Source organism: Erinaceus europaeus, chromosome 15 (genome assembly GCF_950295315.1).
Source record: "Erinaceus europaeus chromosome 15, mEriEur2.1, whole genome shotgun sequence".
Lineage (NCBI taxonomy): Eukaryota > Metazoa > Chordata > Mammalia > Eulipotyphla > Erinaceidae > Erinaceus > Erinaceus europaeus.
This window is the reverse complement of record NC_080176.1, coordinates 84,279,517-84,295,406: the sequence shown is the minus strand read 5'-3', so window position 1 is coordinate 84,295,406 and position 15,890 is coordinate 84,279,517. Positions and strand designations below refer to the sequence as shown.

At 45.1% G+C, this 15,890-nt stretch overlaps 1 protein-coding gene across 2 annotated transcripts in view; it reads right to left on the bottom strand.

Annotated features, from left to right (window-relative positions):
- DOK6 (docking protein 6) overlaps nt 1-8,570 on the bottom strand; it is a 541,316-nt gene extending 532,746 nt beyond the window's left edge. For both annotated transcript variants that reach the window (XM_007524063.3, XM_060174025.1), the window contains exon 1: nt 8,266-8,570. In XM_007524063.3, coding sequence (XP_007524125.3) covers nt 8,266-8,331 — 66 coding nt within the window. In that variant the 5' untranslated portion in view covers nt 8,332-8,570. The remainder of the gene's footprint in view (nt 1-8,265) is intronic.
- Nucleotides 8,571-15,890: the final 7,320 nt, after the last annotated feature.

Genomic DNA, 15,890 nt, shown 5'->3' with positions numbered 1-15,890 from the left:
TTTCAGTATACCATCAAAGAAATAGACATTTACTCTCAAGTATAAATATAACTATCTTGTTTCCTGCCTGTACACATTGCAAAGTGAAGGAGCAACTGATACAACACTCAACTTGCAGTGATAAAACCCAGTACACATAGTTTCTGATGATAATGAAATATTCCTTATTCCATCCCATTTGACTAACAGATGTGATATATTCACGAGAGAACAGTTTTATAATATAACAATGAATTACCCACAAGGTAATCCTACTCTGTATCTTAAAATAAAACAAAAGGAGGGTTATGCAGACAGTTCATGGGAACATTCTCTACCTAGAATTCTTCAGTTATCTGGGCAACATTACCAGAGCATGAAGGGGAAAAAAATGAGTGAACAAAAGGAGGCAAAACCAGTGCAATTGAGAATCAAGAAAGGATAGTCTACCCACTTTAATTACTTTGCCTCATTTGATAGAAATCACTTTTCCATAAAACTACACTTCAAATTTCATACAATCTAGAGATTACCTATGTGAAGTGGGAATACTGTTTATTTTTATCTTTCGCAGTTCCTGAAATGAAGCGGATGCCAGTAGAGACAGACCAAAGAGATGAACACCGAATAGTAGGAATAGCGAATGAATAGTATATAATATATATCATAGTATGAATCCCTTCTTCTTCTAGCATTTGCCATTCTTCTGTAGCCAGTCAACAGCGTCAGGTTGAGCCTGATGTAAAGTTTCGAGACCTCCTTTGAATCTGGAGAGGTGGCAGTCGTTGACTATGTGGGTCATAGTCTGTCTGTAGCCACAGGGGCAGTTCGGGTCGTCTCTGGCTCCCCAGCGATGGAACATAGCGGCGCACTGAAGACCTAATAGATGTATACCTCCCTAGACCACTGATATAACATGTGCCAAACAGAACAACTTCCTGCCACAAAGGAACTTTAAAAGAGATGATACCCATTCAAGCATTCAGGCTGCAGTTCCAAAGGCCTCCTTCATGGGACTTTATACTGATCCAGAAGAAGGGGAAAGTAAATCCTCCTGGGACTTTTGCCCACTCCATCACTACCCTCCTCACAAGGCATTTTGGTCGCTGGAAAGTTCTCCCTAAGCACCGAGTGTCATCTTTGTTGTCTGAGAGAACGCCGTCCCGCTGGGTTCACCTTGCCAGCAGTCATGTGTAAATCTTCTCAGATCAAAACCTCCAGGTGAACTCTGATAGCTCATTCCAGATTTAACAGCTTCCCCAAAGGCAGAGTCATTTAATATGACTATCCAGTAAAGTGGTGAGGTTCAGGCTTTACACTTAGGCTTACTTTTTTGCTTTGTTTTGATATTGAAAAAAAAATTAGATATGCCCCATCTCTCTCTCTCTCTCTCTCTCTCTCTCTCTTTTCCAAAAGTATGAGAAGTCTCACTATAGAGATTAGAATTTCTAAAAATGCCTGGCACATAGATAAGAGTGAGGACACAGGGAGGGGCTGCTTAGAAGGTAGAAAAATCTCCCTTTATATTCTAACTTTGAAATCAATTTTCATATTGGTAATTTATTTTATGAGCTAAAGAAAAGTTGATAGAGAGACAGGGGCCAGGGGGAGGAAGAAAGAGAGGAAGAACACCATTTAGCCTTGCACAGAACTGAACTGTAGCCTCTAGAGCCTCAGACTTAAGAAGTCTATGCTGTTATACTAAGCTATCTCCCAACCCTTCTAAAATTTTTATAACAAAGGGTATTTGTAGATACAAAAACACAGGTACATGAGCTGTACATAAGATGTTAAATAAGTGTATAATAGTTACCATAAATAAAAATCTAAAACAAAAATTACAAGGCCAGGGTAATTAGAATTTTCACACCATCTAAAGTCATATTTGATCTAGAGACAATTAATTTTCAAATGAATATATAAAAAAAATCCACCTATGAAAGCAATACCCAGAATGCACAGTATTCTAGAATGAACCAATATTTAAACATGCCCACCGCAAAATCTCCATAATTTAACTCACACACTGAGAATTCATAACTGAAGAAATGATCCTAAAAGTCCCTCTGAGCTTTTGAAAGGCCAGAAATACTATATATTTACACATCTTATCTTAAATTTTTTTTTGTATCCAATTCAAGGCCAATTTGAAATGAATGCCACACAAGATGCAATCTCCCTTCACAAAATGGTTCCTAGAAATACTTAAGTGCTCTAATGGACCAAAATCATGCAAGTGTGCACACCAAGTTTCCTGTTATGCTGAGGACTGAGCTTCAACATTGCAGCAAATATTCATGAACATTGCTCCTGAGGAACTACTCTCTTCCATCATCCCAGGGAAACTATAAGAGGACAGGAAACCGCACACTCGCAGGAAAAATCAATAACCGTCAAACCAGGAGTGCAGGTCTTGGGATTTTAATCAAAGAGACGGGCGAGTGTGAGAGGAAGATGAATTCACACGTTGTTAAAATGGATGGACAATATGCAAAAGAGAAAGTTCAGCCCATAACTCTGGGGCTTGTTAAATACTATGAATGAGTCCTTCACCTTCCTGTTTCCTCAATCAGATGCTGCAAAGAGACCACCACTTGGCTAAGGTACTGAGTATAGAGATGAGGAAGTGTCTGCTAATAGCACACACACGGGAGTCGGGCGGTAGCGCAGTGGGTTAAACACAGGTGGTGCAAAGCGCAAGGACCAGCGTGAGGATCCCGGTTTGAGCCCTGGCTCCCCACCTGCAGGGGTGTTGCTTCACAGGTGGTAAAGCAGGTCTGCAAGTGTCTGTCTTCCCCTCCTCTCTCCATTTCTCTCTGTCCTATCCAACAACGATGACATCAATAACAACAATAACTACAACAATAAAAAAACAAGGGCAACAAAAGGGAATATTAAAATATTTTTAAAAAGCACATACACACCCCACACACACTCAGGATATAACTCCTGACACACTACTCCATGATCATGCCACTCTCTGCTAAGTGTATAAATAACACTCTATCCAGATAAAATATATTGAGAGTCACACACAACAGCCCAATCCCCCACTTCACTCTGAAAAAAAGAAATTTGGAAAAAAATGGGTAAAACTTATTTGGATGTTATGGGTGCGAGTCACACTGGTGTACTGATAGGGATTCCTGAAATGATGGAATGAGTCAAAGGGCAGGGAGGGGTCTCTGTCCACTAATATCCATGCCTTCCATGGTGTAACTAACCAGCACAGTGGACTATGCAGCCTTTTCAGTGGGCACGTTGAGAGTGTCAGAAAGCCAGGCATAAAGGTATCAATACTTTTAGTGACTGAGTTCTTTCTTGATCTGAAAGCCAAGGACAGGTCAGATATGGTACCGCCAGTCTCTACGATGAAACCTCATCCAGGAGAGATCAGAAGCAAGTCAATCATGAATACAGAGTGATAAGCAGCCTTGATGATCATGCTTTAATTCCGGCTTATTTTTATTAGTCAGTGTTTTTCAGTACTTTTTTCTCAAAGAGCACGTGTGTGTCCAATGTTCAGCACCAATCAAACAACAGATAAAATGGCTCAAGCAACTAAACTACTGCATGAACTTTAAAATATATATATAATGAATCCATAGAAATAGGGATATATGGTAGTAGAAACTCAAAAAAATACAAAGGTATTTAAAATACAAACTCTTTATAAAAACATGTACTCATGCTCCCAGAGGGATAGAGAATGGGAAAGCTATTGGGGAGGGGATGAGATATGGAAATTGGGTGGCGGGAATTGTGTGGAGCTGTACCCCTCTCATCCTATGGTTTTGTTAATGTCTCCTTTCTTAAATAAATAAAAAAACATGTACTAATGTCACGATTTTATGCCTTTCAAAATATAATGATTCAATAGCCATGTTTTCTTCTTTTTTTTATTATCCCCCACCCACTGAAGTCCTTCTCCACCAACTTATACCCTCTCATCCCCCACCCCCTCCCCTTTTAGAGTTTTTGACTCTTGCAATAAACCACATCTAGTCTAAGCTAGTAATCCTCATTTTTTTCTTATTTCTTTTTAATTTTCTTTATTGGGAAATAATGGTTTACATTCAATGGTAAATACAATAGCTTGTACATGCATAACATCAGCCATATTTTTCAAAGAAAGAGTAAAGTCTTGTGATAAAAAAGATCTTGTAAATCAACATTTCCTCAATGGACTAACTTCAGAACTGAAAAGAAAAGAAAATTCAAAGAGTGGAATCTGGAAAATGGTTCCTTTTCTGAAAACTGTTTCACAGCATGGCAGAAACAGCTGATTATGATGCATTGGATTGACCTTCCCGTGGTGCATCTCGTGAGTACCCATTCATTGGGGAAACTGATGATCCTTCCTAGCCTACTGAATCCACATGGATCCCAGTCACTTTCAAAGCCAGCAACAAGCAGCTCCTGACAGCTTGAAAGTTGTTGGTCCTGCTCTTTGAGTCCTCCAACTTAATGTTATGGGGCTGTCCTTTGCCAAACGCGTTCTTATTGGTCAATTGGCGCCCGGAGACGACCTGAACTGCCCCTGTGGCTACAGACAGACTATGACCCACATAGTCAACAACTGCCACCTCTCCAGATTCAAAGGAGGTCTGGAAACTTTACATCAGGCTCAACCTGACACTGTTGACTGGCTACAGAAGAAGGGCAAACGCTAGAAGAAGAATGAGTCAAATCAAGGCTCAAAAAAAAGTAAGAAAAAAAAGTCTGACAAATAACTAACTTCACCCACATCAGGGGCTCAGGTATTCCCTTCAACAGGTAGCACTGTGTTCTCCAGAAGGACACAGGACAAAGATCCCTTCAATCAAGTCCACCAGAAAGTGCTCCCACCTGTAAGAAACCCTTTTTTGCCCTCATCTGCCATAGTACAAGTGTTGATTTATAGGAATGAAATGTATTTTAAAAGATCTCACAGCAGGACCGGGTGGTGGTGCACACAGCAGAGTACACAACCCCATGTGCAAGGATCCAGGTTCAAGCCTGAGTCCCCACCTGCAGGGAGAAAGCTTCACAAACCATAAAATAGTGCAGTAGGTGCCTTTCTTTCTTTCTTTCTCTCTCTTTCTTTCTTTCTTTTTCTCCTTCTGTTCTTTATTTTCCCTTCCCTTTCAATTTCTGTATCTCTCAAAAAGAAATAAAAATCTCACTGCAAAATGTTTTTATGTCCTAACTACCTTATCTACAATTGACCTCATGCTCTTCCCCACCCACTCAACCCCCATATTGTAAAATTTTAGGTTTTTCAAAGTCTGAATTATTTCCATAATAAATCAAATGTCAGGCTGAAGAGACAGCTTAGTAGCTATGAAAAAAGAGTTCCATGTGCAGAGGTCCCAAGTTCAATCCCCAGCACTACCATGAGTCAGAGCTGAGTAGTAATCTGGCAAAATAATAATACAAGAAATAAAAAAGGAAAAGAAACCCCTGTAAATATTTCCTTTGAATTTGGCATTCAGTTTGGAACATCAACCATGAAAACATGTTGTCTCCTCTGAATTAAAAATCCTGCTTTATTTGGAGTAGTTCATAGTTCTGAGGCCACAAAGTTGGTGATATTTGTGAACAGCTATGGCTAGGAATGCTTAATTTCTCTCACAAATTGTTGTTGGGTGCAAGCACGCATTTTCATTTTACAGACACATAATATTTGCTCAGAAGACTTTTTAGGATTATGGGACTCATTCATTTGGCTTCACAAAACCATCCCAGGAAAGTTTTATAATTTGAACTCACCCATCTGAGTCGTAAGGAATTCTAAACAGAAAAGCTTCTAAGGGTTTCCTAATAGATAGCAGTCTCCAAAAAACGGGGTTAATTTACTTTGATATTTTGGTTTAACATCAAAAGACAACAGGAACTACTTCCACTCCAAACTCTGAAGTGCACATTCCCTGAGGGGAAATGGAAGACAAAGGCAATTAATCTGTCTATAATGATGCTTTTATTGTCCTCTGTGAAGTCTCAGGTTTGCAAAGGAAGAGAGCCCCAAACAGCCTGTGTGTGTGTGTGAGAAGATGCTCTGAAATGCACATGGATGTTTGACTACATCTTTAGGGGTGAACTGGAGTTCTCACAGGACTGTTAATACCCTAGTTACTCAAGAAGCAAATGGTGCTTTTTCCTATCTTACAAATGAGTTGTATATTCAGTCTTTAGAATAGGAAATCTTGGAAAGCTGGAGGAGGGGGGTGAGTGCTATAGATTCCAAAGCCAAGTGTAGGAGGAAGGGGCTTCTTGAAGCACCTCTGCCTGCTAAGTCTCATTTTCATATCCACACTCATTCCAGGGAAGCAGACACACATCTCCCTGGGGCACTGAAATTAGCGATTACTCCAGATGTCTGAAGTAGCAGACACAATAGAGATCTCAAAGATCTCAAGGATGGAGAGCTAGCACCCTGCGGTGCGGGGGTGGGGTGGGGAGTGGGGCAAAAAGGCAGAAAAGGTCAAGTTTTCCAAATGGTTAGCACCCCACCTCCCTTGCCAAGCTGATGGCAGTGTGGGTGACTGATGTGAACACTGTGCCCCAAGCAAAGATGCCATCAGGCCAGGGATGGTTGCAGCTTCAATCCAGGGAAATAAAGGAAGTACATTCTTCTTGGAAACTAGCTGGAGGGATTCTCACCCTATGTTCTAGCCCTGTGGGGTGTGCTGCAGTGCACCTAGTGGAGGGCATCCTTTCCCCCAGTTCCCTACTGGGGCTTCTACAGATCTGCCCACGTTCCAGGATGGATCCCCTGTGTCCTTGGGGTACTGTCTGAGTCTGGAACAGGAAACCCAGCACTGGATGCACTAAAAGGGCTAGTCTGCCTTTTCTTTCTCCCTGCTCCCCAACACACATACACACACACACACACACACACATACACACACACACTTACTCACCACAAAGCAACTTCTGGCGATGACGGACATTTTCAGAACTCTGTCTTGCCTTTGTTTTATGTATTTATGTATTTATTTATTTATTTATTCATTTTTAAGGAGACAGTTGGCATATCTTCCAAGTGAGGACATGAATAAAGGTCCCCCTCTTTCTGCTCCCCTGTTCAAGTCAGAGTTAAGAGTCACTTAACCAGGAAACAAGGCCATTCAGCCCCAGCATTCCAGAACTTCGCAGAACTGGAACTTGGAGAGCAGTGAGAGAGACAAAGTCATTCAGGGAATTTGGAAAACTGGCAGCTTCCTCTGTACCTCTTCTCCACCTCCCCAACCTGACTCCCCACACCCCCCTGGACTTTGCCTTGCAGACCAGGCCCACAAAGCAGTCACTGGCCCCCTCAAACCTCAGGTCCCAGTAGTTCTCCATCCAGGCATCTGCTCCTCCTCTCTACCCCCCACCTATCCCCCTGTCCCTCCGCCCCTACACATACACACCAGTCCCCTAAGGTCTCTCCTTCCTCTTCGGCTTGCTACAAGTTTTGAATTGAGGAAGAGAAGGGCCTGTCCACTGTTCCTTTCCTTAAGTCTTTCATGAGGGGGAAAAAAATATATCTGTAACAAGGTCTCCATAAACTTTGTTGCTGTGGCCGCGCGGGTGTCCGCAGGCGCGAGCTCACACCTGCCGGCACCTGGCCAAGGGCGCACCTGTCCAGAGCACCAGGAGCGCAGGGGGCGGCCGGCATCAGGCACCTGGCGGCCCGTCTCTGGGGTGGGGGGGGTAGCAAAAGGGAAGACCCCGGGAGCGTGGAATCCAAAGGGCAGATCCAAACAACAGGCTGGGGTGGGGGAACTTGGGGGTCTGGAAAATGGAGGTGCGCAGGGGGCGCGTGTGTCCCCTGCCCCTCCCGCGCACACACGTTTGGCGGGTCCACCCGGAGGACGCAGACTTGGGAGAACGGACACCCCTCCCAACCACCCCCTGCAGCTCCCGTGCGGGGCGCATCCATCAGGGAAGTGACGGGCTCTGTAGTCCACATGACTTCTCGGTCTGGGTCCAAAGCGGCCCCGCGCACGGGTAGAGGGGACCCCTAGTCGCCAGGTCTCAAGATGTTTCCCCACCCAGCCCACCCCCCCCAGGCAGGTGCGGACTCCTCCAGTCTGGTCTAGCAACAAGCGAGCCGCCTGCGCCCAGGCCGGGTCCCCCTGGCCCCCGGCCCCGCGCGGGTCACCTCTCCCCGCCCTCCGCCCCCGCCCGCCGACACCCCCAGCCCGGGTCTCCCCCCACCAGCACCACCAGCACCACCAGCAGCAGCACCAGCAGCAGCAGCAGCAGCAGCAGCGACCAGCCGCGCCGCCAGGGAAGGAGGACGCCTGGCGAGCCACTCACCCCCAGCTTCCTGCTGCGGATTTTCACGTAGCCCTGCTTGACTATGTCGTTAAAGTTGGAGGCCATGGCCAGCGCGCCGGGGCCCCCCGGCCGGCCGCTCGCTCATCCAGCCCGCCGCCGCCCGCTCGGCCCCCGCTCCCAGCGCCCGGGACTCGGCGGGCGGGTGGCGGGGCGGCGGCGCACGGACTGGGGAGCAGCAGCGCCCGCCCTGCGCGCCGCCGGCCTCACCTCCGCGCCCCGCCGCCAGCTGGGGCGCCCCCGCTCCGCGCCGCCCCCCGCACCAGGCGGCCAGGCAGCACCCGGGCCGGCGCCTCTCTCCGCGGGCGGACGGCGCGCAGCTGGCCCGAGCGCACCGGCGCGGCTTCCCGGCGCGGGGGAGGGGAAGGACTGGGGGCCGGGGGTGGGGGGCGGGCCGATGCGCCAGCCGGGGCTCCCTCCCCACCCCACCCCACCCCCAACCCGCGGGGCGGCGGGGCTGCGAGGTGCTCGCCAGACGCTCTCTCCCGTCCTCCGTTCCTCCCTCCCTCCATCTCTCCATCCATCCCTCCTCCATTCAAATCTTCATCCTTCCATCCCTCCATCCGCTCCGCCGGCCCTCGCCACTCGCGCGCCTAGGCGCCCCATCCAGGTCCCCCGGGCCACCCCCCCCCCCCAAAACCTCAACCCGCCGCCTCTTCGTTTCGCGGGTGCGGGGTTCCTGCACACCCCCGGCTCTGAATTTATCTCCGCTCCCAGACTGGACACCCCCTCACCCCAAGGTGGAGAGATGGGACAGTGGGGAGACTGCTCTCCCAAACCCCCCCCCCCCCCCACACACACACCTCTTGCTAGGGGCGATCAGACCGCGTGGATTTCAGGGTTCGTTCCCCTGGCCCAGTGGACAATGAGTTTTGAAACCGCCCCCATCCACCCAACACACACACCCGGCCCCGCTGGCCTCCGGGTCTTTGCCCCATTCGGAAGTGCAAGGCGACACCAAGCCCTTCGTGGTGCACACAAAGAGACCAATCGTGCGCATGTGTCTAATCCCGGGTGGCTGGGAGTCCTGAGCCGTTAGGCTAGGAGGCGAGGAGGCCTGTGGCCAGCGTCCCCTCCCCCGGAGGCTGGCCCGGTGGGAGTGCAGGGGACCCTGCTCCTGCCCAACTGCTCGCCTACCCCAGTGGTCGGGGCTTGGCTTCTGCGAGGAGAGGAGAGATGAGACTTCCGCTCCTAGTGGCCACTGTGAAGGTTGAACCGCCAAGCTCAAGTTGTAAAAACAGAAGGATCAAGAACTTTCTTCTTTCCTGTAGCAACACAAAGCATCGAAAAATACGCTTCTGTCCTGCATAGCAATTTTTCATTTCAAGTTTTTTTTCCCCCTATCATGTGTGTACTATTCAAGAGAAAAAATCAGGAGGCTCGGATTTTTGACTGGAGAAGATATTAGGATTTCTACTCTATAGATTATTTAGCACCGAAAAACTGAGGACCTTTCCTCTCCTCCCCTTCCTTCTTCTTCTTTTTTTAAACATGTTTTAACTATTTATTTAGTTTGATAGAACAAGGGGGCCAGATGGTGGTGCACCTGGTTAAGCGCATATTACAATGCTTAAGGACCTGGGTTCTAGGCTCCGGGCCCCACCTGCAGGAGGAAAGCTTTGCAAATGGTGACTCAGGGCTGCAGGAGTCTCTCTGTCTCCCTATCACCTTCTTCCCTCTTGATTCCCGGCTGTCTCTATCCAATAAATAAATAAATAAATAAATATAAAACAATTAAAGAAGATAGTTTGATGGAAGAGAGAAAAACTCAAAGGGAAAGGACATGGGGAAGAAAGATACAAACACCTGCAGTACTGCTTCACTTCTCCTGAAGCTTTCCCTTGCAGGTAGGGACTGGGGGCTTGAACCCAGGTCATTGTGCATGGTAATACATGCACTTAACGTCACCTGACCCCATTTCCTCTTCTTTTTTAATGTTTTCTTTGTCAGACTTCATAGCTCCAGCTGATTCTTTCTTCCTTTTCTTTTAGAAAGAAAGGCAGAGGGAAAGACAACACAGAGAAGCTTTTCTTGGGGGCAGGGAGGCTGCTCAATGGTTATGTAAAAAAGATTTTCATGCCCAAGGCACATGATGTTTCTCAGACACCCTTAAAATTCAAAGCTGCTCAGTGCTCTGGGTAAAGAAATAAGTCAAAAAATAATTATCATTCTGTGCTGTGGAGGTCTGGCTGGAACTTGGGTCACCTTACTAGATAAGACAGGCTCCTTCCTGATCTTAACATGCCACACATCAGACAAGAGGCTAATAACCAAAATATATAAAGAGCTTGCCAAACTCAACAACAAAGAAACAAATTACCCCATCCAAAAACAGGGAGAGGATGTGAACAGAATATTCATGATAGAAGAGATCTGAAAGGCCAAGAAACACATGAAAAAATGCTCCAAGTCACTGTCAGAGAAATGCAAATAAAGACAACAATGAGATATCACTTCACTCCTGTGAGAATGTCATACATCAGAAAAGGTAGCAGCAACAAATGCTGGAGAGGTTGTGAGGTCAAAGGAACCCTCCTGCACTGCTGGTGAGAATGTCAATTGGTCCAACCCCAGTGGAGAGCAGTCTAGAGAACTCTCAGAAGGCTAGAAATGGGCCTACCCTATGACCCTGCAATTCCATTCCAGGAAATATATCCTAAGGAACCAAAAACAACCATCCAAAAAGACTTGTTCACAGTAGCACAATTTGTAATAGCCAAAACCTATAAGCTATCCAGGTGTTCAACAACAGATGAGTGGCTGAGCAAGTTGTGGTCTATATACAGAATGGAATACTACTCAGCTATTAAAAACGGTGACTTCACCATTTTCAGCCCATCTTGGGTAGAACTTAAAGAAACCATGTTACATAAAATAAGTCAGAAACAGAAAGATGAATATGGGATGATCTCACTTCACAGGCAGAAACTGAAAAACAAGATCAGAGAAAACACTAAGCAAAACCTGAATTGGAGCTGGTGCATTGCAGTAAAGTAAAAGACTCTGGGTGGGTGGGTGGGAGTTCAGGTCCTGGAACATGATGGCAGAGGACCTAGTGGGGGGTTGTATTGGTATGTGGAAAACTGGAAAACATTATACATGTACAAACTGTTGTATTTACTGTTGACTGTAAAACATTAATCCCCCAATAAAGACATTTTTAAAATAAAGATAATAAGAAAATTGAAAAAAAAAAAAAAAAAGCAACAGGCACCTTCCTGGATGAGCTATCTCACCCACTTGGGATGGTTCTACCAGTTTCTAGGGAACTATTATGTAGAGTCTGTATTTAACAAAGTTGTATATCTCATGTTTATTTCTGCTTACTATAAGGAGAAGCATTTTCCCATATCAGAAGGAATGTCTTAGCAATGTTGAGAAAATGATGCAAAGGAAAAAAATATGAACGTTTGAAGGATAAGGCCTTATATCTCTCATCTCAAACAAACAGTTACCACAAAGGTGATTCTATTTTACTTTTTTTCTCCCACCCAAACTCATATACCACAAAGGGAGCTCCCTGCTCTCTTAAAAGCACACTATTTCTAGACATTCACTGATGTAAGGACATTTGTTTGGATCATGAACCATGCAGATTTTCAGATGCTTGGGCAAATAGTTCCAACACTATGGAAACTCCCTTCTGCTATCTCTCTGGAAAAATCTCAAGCTCTGACAAAATGTGAGTAACTTCCCCCACCAAAAAAAAAAAAACAACTTTTAAACAGATCCCTCCTCCAAAGCCCTAGCCCATTGTCTTTTTTTGCACATTGGTTTTCATATACTAACTACATGGCAAACGGTTCTTATTGTTACAGGAAGGCTAGCATGGACAATGAAATTGAGTTAGCAGCTACTTTAAATGTGTTATTTCTTTTCATGTTTTTTTAATTTTTTATTAGTGGTTTTTATTGATTTACAAGGTTGGAAGATAATAGGAGGACCCTAACTTCCTACAGCTTTCAACATGAGTATTGTGGTTCCATGTCCTCCAGTGGAGATTTCCCTATTATTTACCCTTCTGAGAATAAGGACTAAAATTCTTTATGGGGCGCATAGGGCAGGAGTTCTGACTTCTGTAATTGCTTCTCCTCTAGACATGGGCATTGGCATGTTGATCACTACCCTCAGCCTGTTTGTGTCTTTCGCTAGTGCAGTGGGGCTCTGGAGAGGTGGGGTTCCAAGACACACTGGTGAAGTCATTTGTCTAGGGAAGTCAGGATGGAATCATACTAGCATCTGCAGTAAGATGGAAAGCAGGGCAAAATGTTTAACAAGCAGGAACCATGAAGAAAAAAATGAGCAGATGACAATAGGAAACTTTGGGTGGAAGGAAGCTAGGAAGACTGTTTTAGGAATGTCCGTAAGAACCTATGTCTGAGTAAAAGCTTTGCTTGAGTTTGATAGCTAACATGGAGGTGTACTAGAAATATTGTCTGGGAAGATGGTGTCAGAGTGGAAAACAGAGCTAGGAAGCAGGATTAGGGCAGAGGGTTGCTCACCAATGTGAAGAAAATATGTAAGTGCAATAACTGTTTACCAGTAGGATTTAACCAGGGGCCCTGGTTAATATTTATTCCTGTTCATATTGAGCACAGGAGCTTGTACGACCCAAGTTCCTGCCAGAATGAACTCACAGGTAAGTCCCAACTGGATACCTTCTAGGCTGCATTTACTTCAAAACCGGTCTTCTTTGAGTGTCAGAGTAGAATGCCCCATCCTCCCTACAGAGAGTTGGGCAGTCCTTACCATCGCTATTTCATAATGAGGGCATGGTTCTGAAGCAGCCTACAAAAGGACTTATGATGGCATTCCCAATGGGTGCAATCAGTGATGGTAGAAAGAGGGATCCAAATCTGCTATGCCTTCAGTTACTATCTTTAGATTATTTATTTATATATTTAATTTGGATAGAGACAAAGAAATTGAGAAGGAAAGGAGAGAGAGAGAAAGAGAGAGAGAGAGAGAGAGAGAGAGTCATTAAGTTCGGGGGCACCAGCAAGCCGGGCTAGATTCACGGCGGTAGACAGAGACAGAGACTCGGGGACACACAGCTGGGCTGAAAAGCTGCAGTTTTATCTTTATTCACGAGCGGGCAAATCACCACACCATGTGCTTCCCCATCTTTCTCCTCCAGCGGGTGCTGCTGGGACCCTGGACCTCCTTAACATAGGGGGCGGGGAGAAAGAGGGGCGCGAAACTAGCAGGGGCCAAACCAAATCTCTCAGAGGTCGGGGGAAGGGGACCAAACCAACACGAAGAATACCAACAAGAGAGAGAAGTGTTTGCATTGTCTGTAGCTCTGCTTCACCACTTATGAAGCTTCCCCCCCCCCACACACACACACACAGGTGGGGACCTAGGGTTTGAATCCAGGTCCTTGAACACAGTAATGTGTATGGTCAACCATGTGTACCGCCACTCAGCCACTCTTTGAATCTTTGCAAACCCTTTTGCCAGACCAAGGAGAACTGCCAATTTAACAAGGAAACTGAGGCTCAGACTTCAGCAGCAAAGCCCCAGTGTCAAAAACGGTTTTGGGGGTCTATAAGAATTTCCACACCTACTACCTTCCACCATCATTTATATAGAGAGTAATCTATTTCTACAAGTTGGGCTTGTTGTGTCTGGCTGGCGTGGGGGTGCCTCTCCGGGGCTCATACTCTCTGGGTTTGGAAAAGGGGTGGAAAAAGGCAAAAGGGAGCTGGGAAAGTTAGGAACTTCCTTAGCAACTGTTGCAAGGGTTTTAACTAGTAGGATAAATAATACCCTGCAGGCAGGGAGGGTCTTGAGGGTAGAAAGAAGATAGATCAAAGGAATGAAATGGGTAGGGATCTTTCAGGCAACATAATGATTATGATAGGAGCAGGCCATAGTATCAGGAATGCAGGGTGCTTTATGAGGCAGGGAGTCTGATAAGACGAGGCAAACCTTGGGGGGTTTTGTCCCTCCTTGCTCAACCTCTCAGTAGAGAGAGACAGAGAGAGAGAGAGAGGGAGAGAGAGAGAGAGACTGACAGGATGGATGTCCCCTCAAGTCAAGCCCTGCCAAGCTCAACCACATCCTCACAATTTCCCGACAAGTTGTGCAATGTTGAATTAAGGGGCTCATTTGATCTCTGCAACAAACCTAGCATTGGCCTAAGGATCAGAGATAGCTGATAAGACTATTTATTCATGATTATAGATTGATTGTGTCTTTGTGTCTTTGCTCATAGACCTTCATAACACCCTGATATGGGAAGAAGCTAGGAAGTCCATTTCAGGTATATTCCAAGGGGCCCATGATTTTACTAATTTTTGCCTGAGCCTGACAGCAAACATGCAGGTGGGCTAAAAATCTTGTCTGAGTTGAGAATAGGACTACAAAGCTGGATTAGATTAGGGAAGAAAGTCATATTCATATTTAGCACAGGAGCCTGTGTAACCTCTGCATCCCCATCAGTCTGAGACCCTTCTATCTGCTGTCTCCTTGCCCTTAGGTTCATGACTATTAAATAATTTGTCCTGCTTTATATCTTAGTGCTTTTTCAGCCACAACGTTGCAGACACTACCATGATGGCATCCTGATTTCCCCAGGCAGATAGCTGTGTCTGCCAATGGGTACTAGAATCTCACCTCCCCAGAACCCTGCACAACTGGTAAAGATAGAAACAGGATGGAGGTATGGGGCAGCATGCCAACGCCCATGTTCTGTGGAAAAGCAATTACAGAAGCCAGACTTCCTACCTTCTACGCCTCATAAAGATCCGTACTTCCAGAAAGGGATAAAGAATAAGGGAAGCTTTCAATGAAGGGATGGGAAACAGAACTCTCATGGTGGAAATTGTGTGGAATTGTACCCCTCTTGTTAATCATTACTAAATCACTAATAATAATAATAAAAAAATCTGATATGATTTAAATATTTTCCAATGTTTATTTTATTAGCATCAAAAGTAGCACTTTGGATATAGCATACATTTCACCTTATAGTCACCATTTTGTGTGTGTGTGTGTTTGAATTGCCCCTTCTTTGACCAAAAAGAACTACTTCCACTGGCATTTTTATCAGGTACCAATGAACTGAACAGCTCTGTTGTAATCAATCACAAGATATCCAAGACTCATCTTGTAGGTTTCCAAAGCTGGCCCTGGAATCCATTATTTTCTGTTAGGAGCCTTTGTTTGGTTTTAATGGAAAGTGAAAATTGGTTCTCCCAATCTGATTTTTTTGTGAGTGTGTTTGTTTTATTTTGGTTACAGGTTCTAAGCTTTTCTGTTACAAGTAAATAGGGAAAAATAGAGTTGTATTTCAAAAGGGAAAATCCTCACTTTAATGGGCATTTTCAATCTAAATTAATGTTGACAGATATCATATTTAAGGATGTCTTCTTTCCCTTTAGAGTTTTCATTACATAAGGTATTTACACATTTCAAAAGTCAAATATACTAAAAAAAAAAAAAAAAGAATATAGAGGTCTAATTTCCCTTCCTCTCTCCCTTCATTCCTTCCTTTTTCCCTTTGTTTTCTGCCTATTAATTTTGCTTATTTATAATTTTCATATTTTTTCACAACTTATCCTTCCATTGCTTCATTTTAGTGAGGTAAAGAAAGACACAGATGT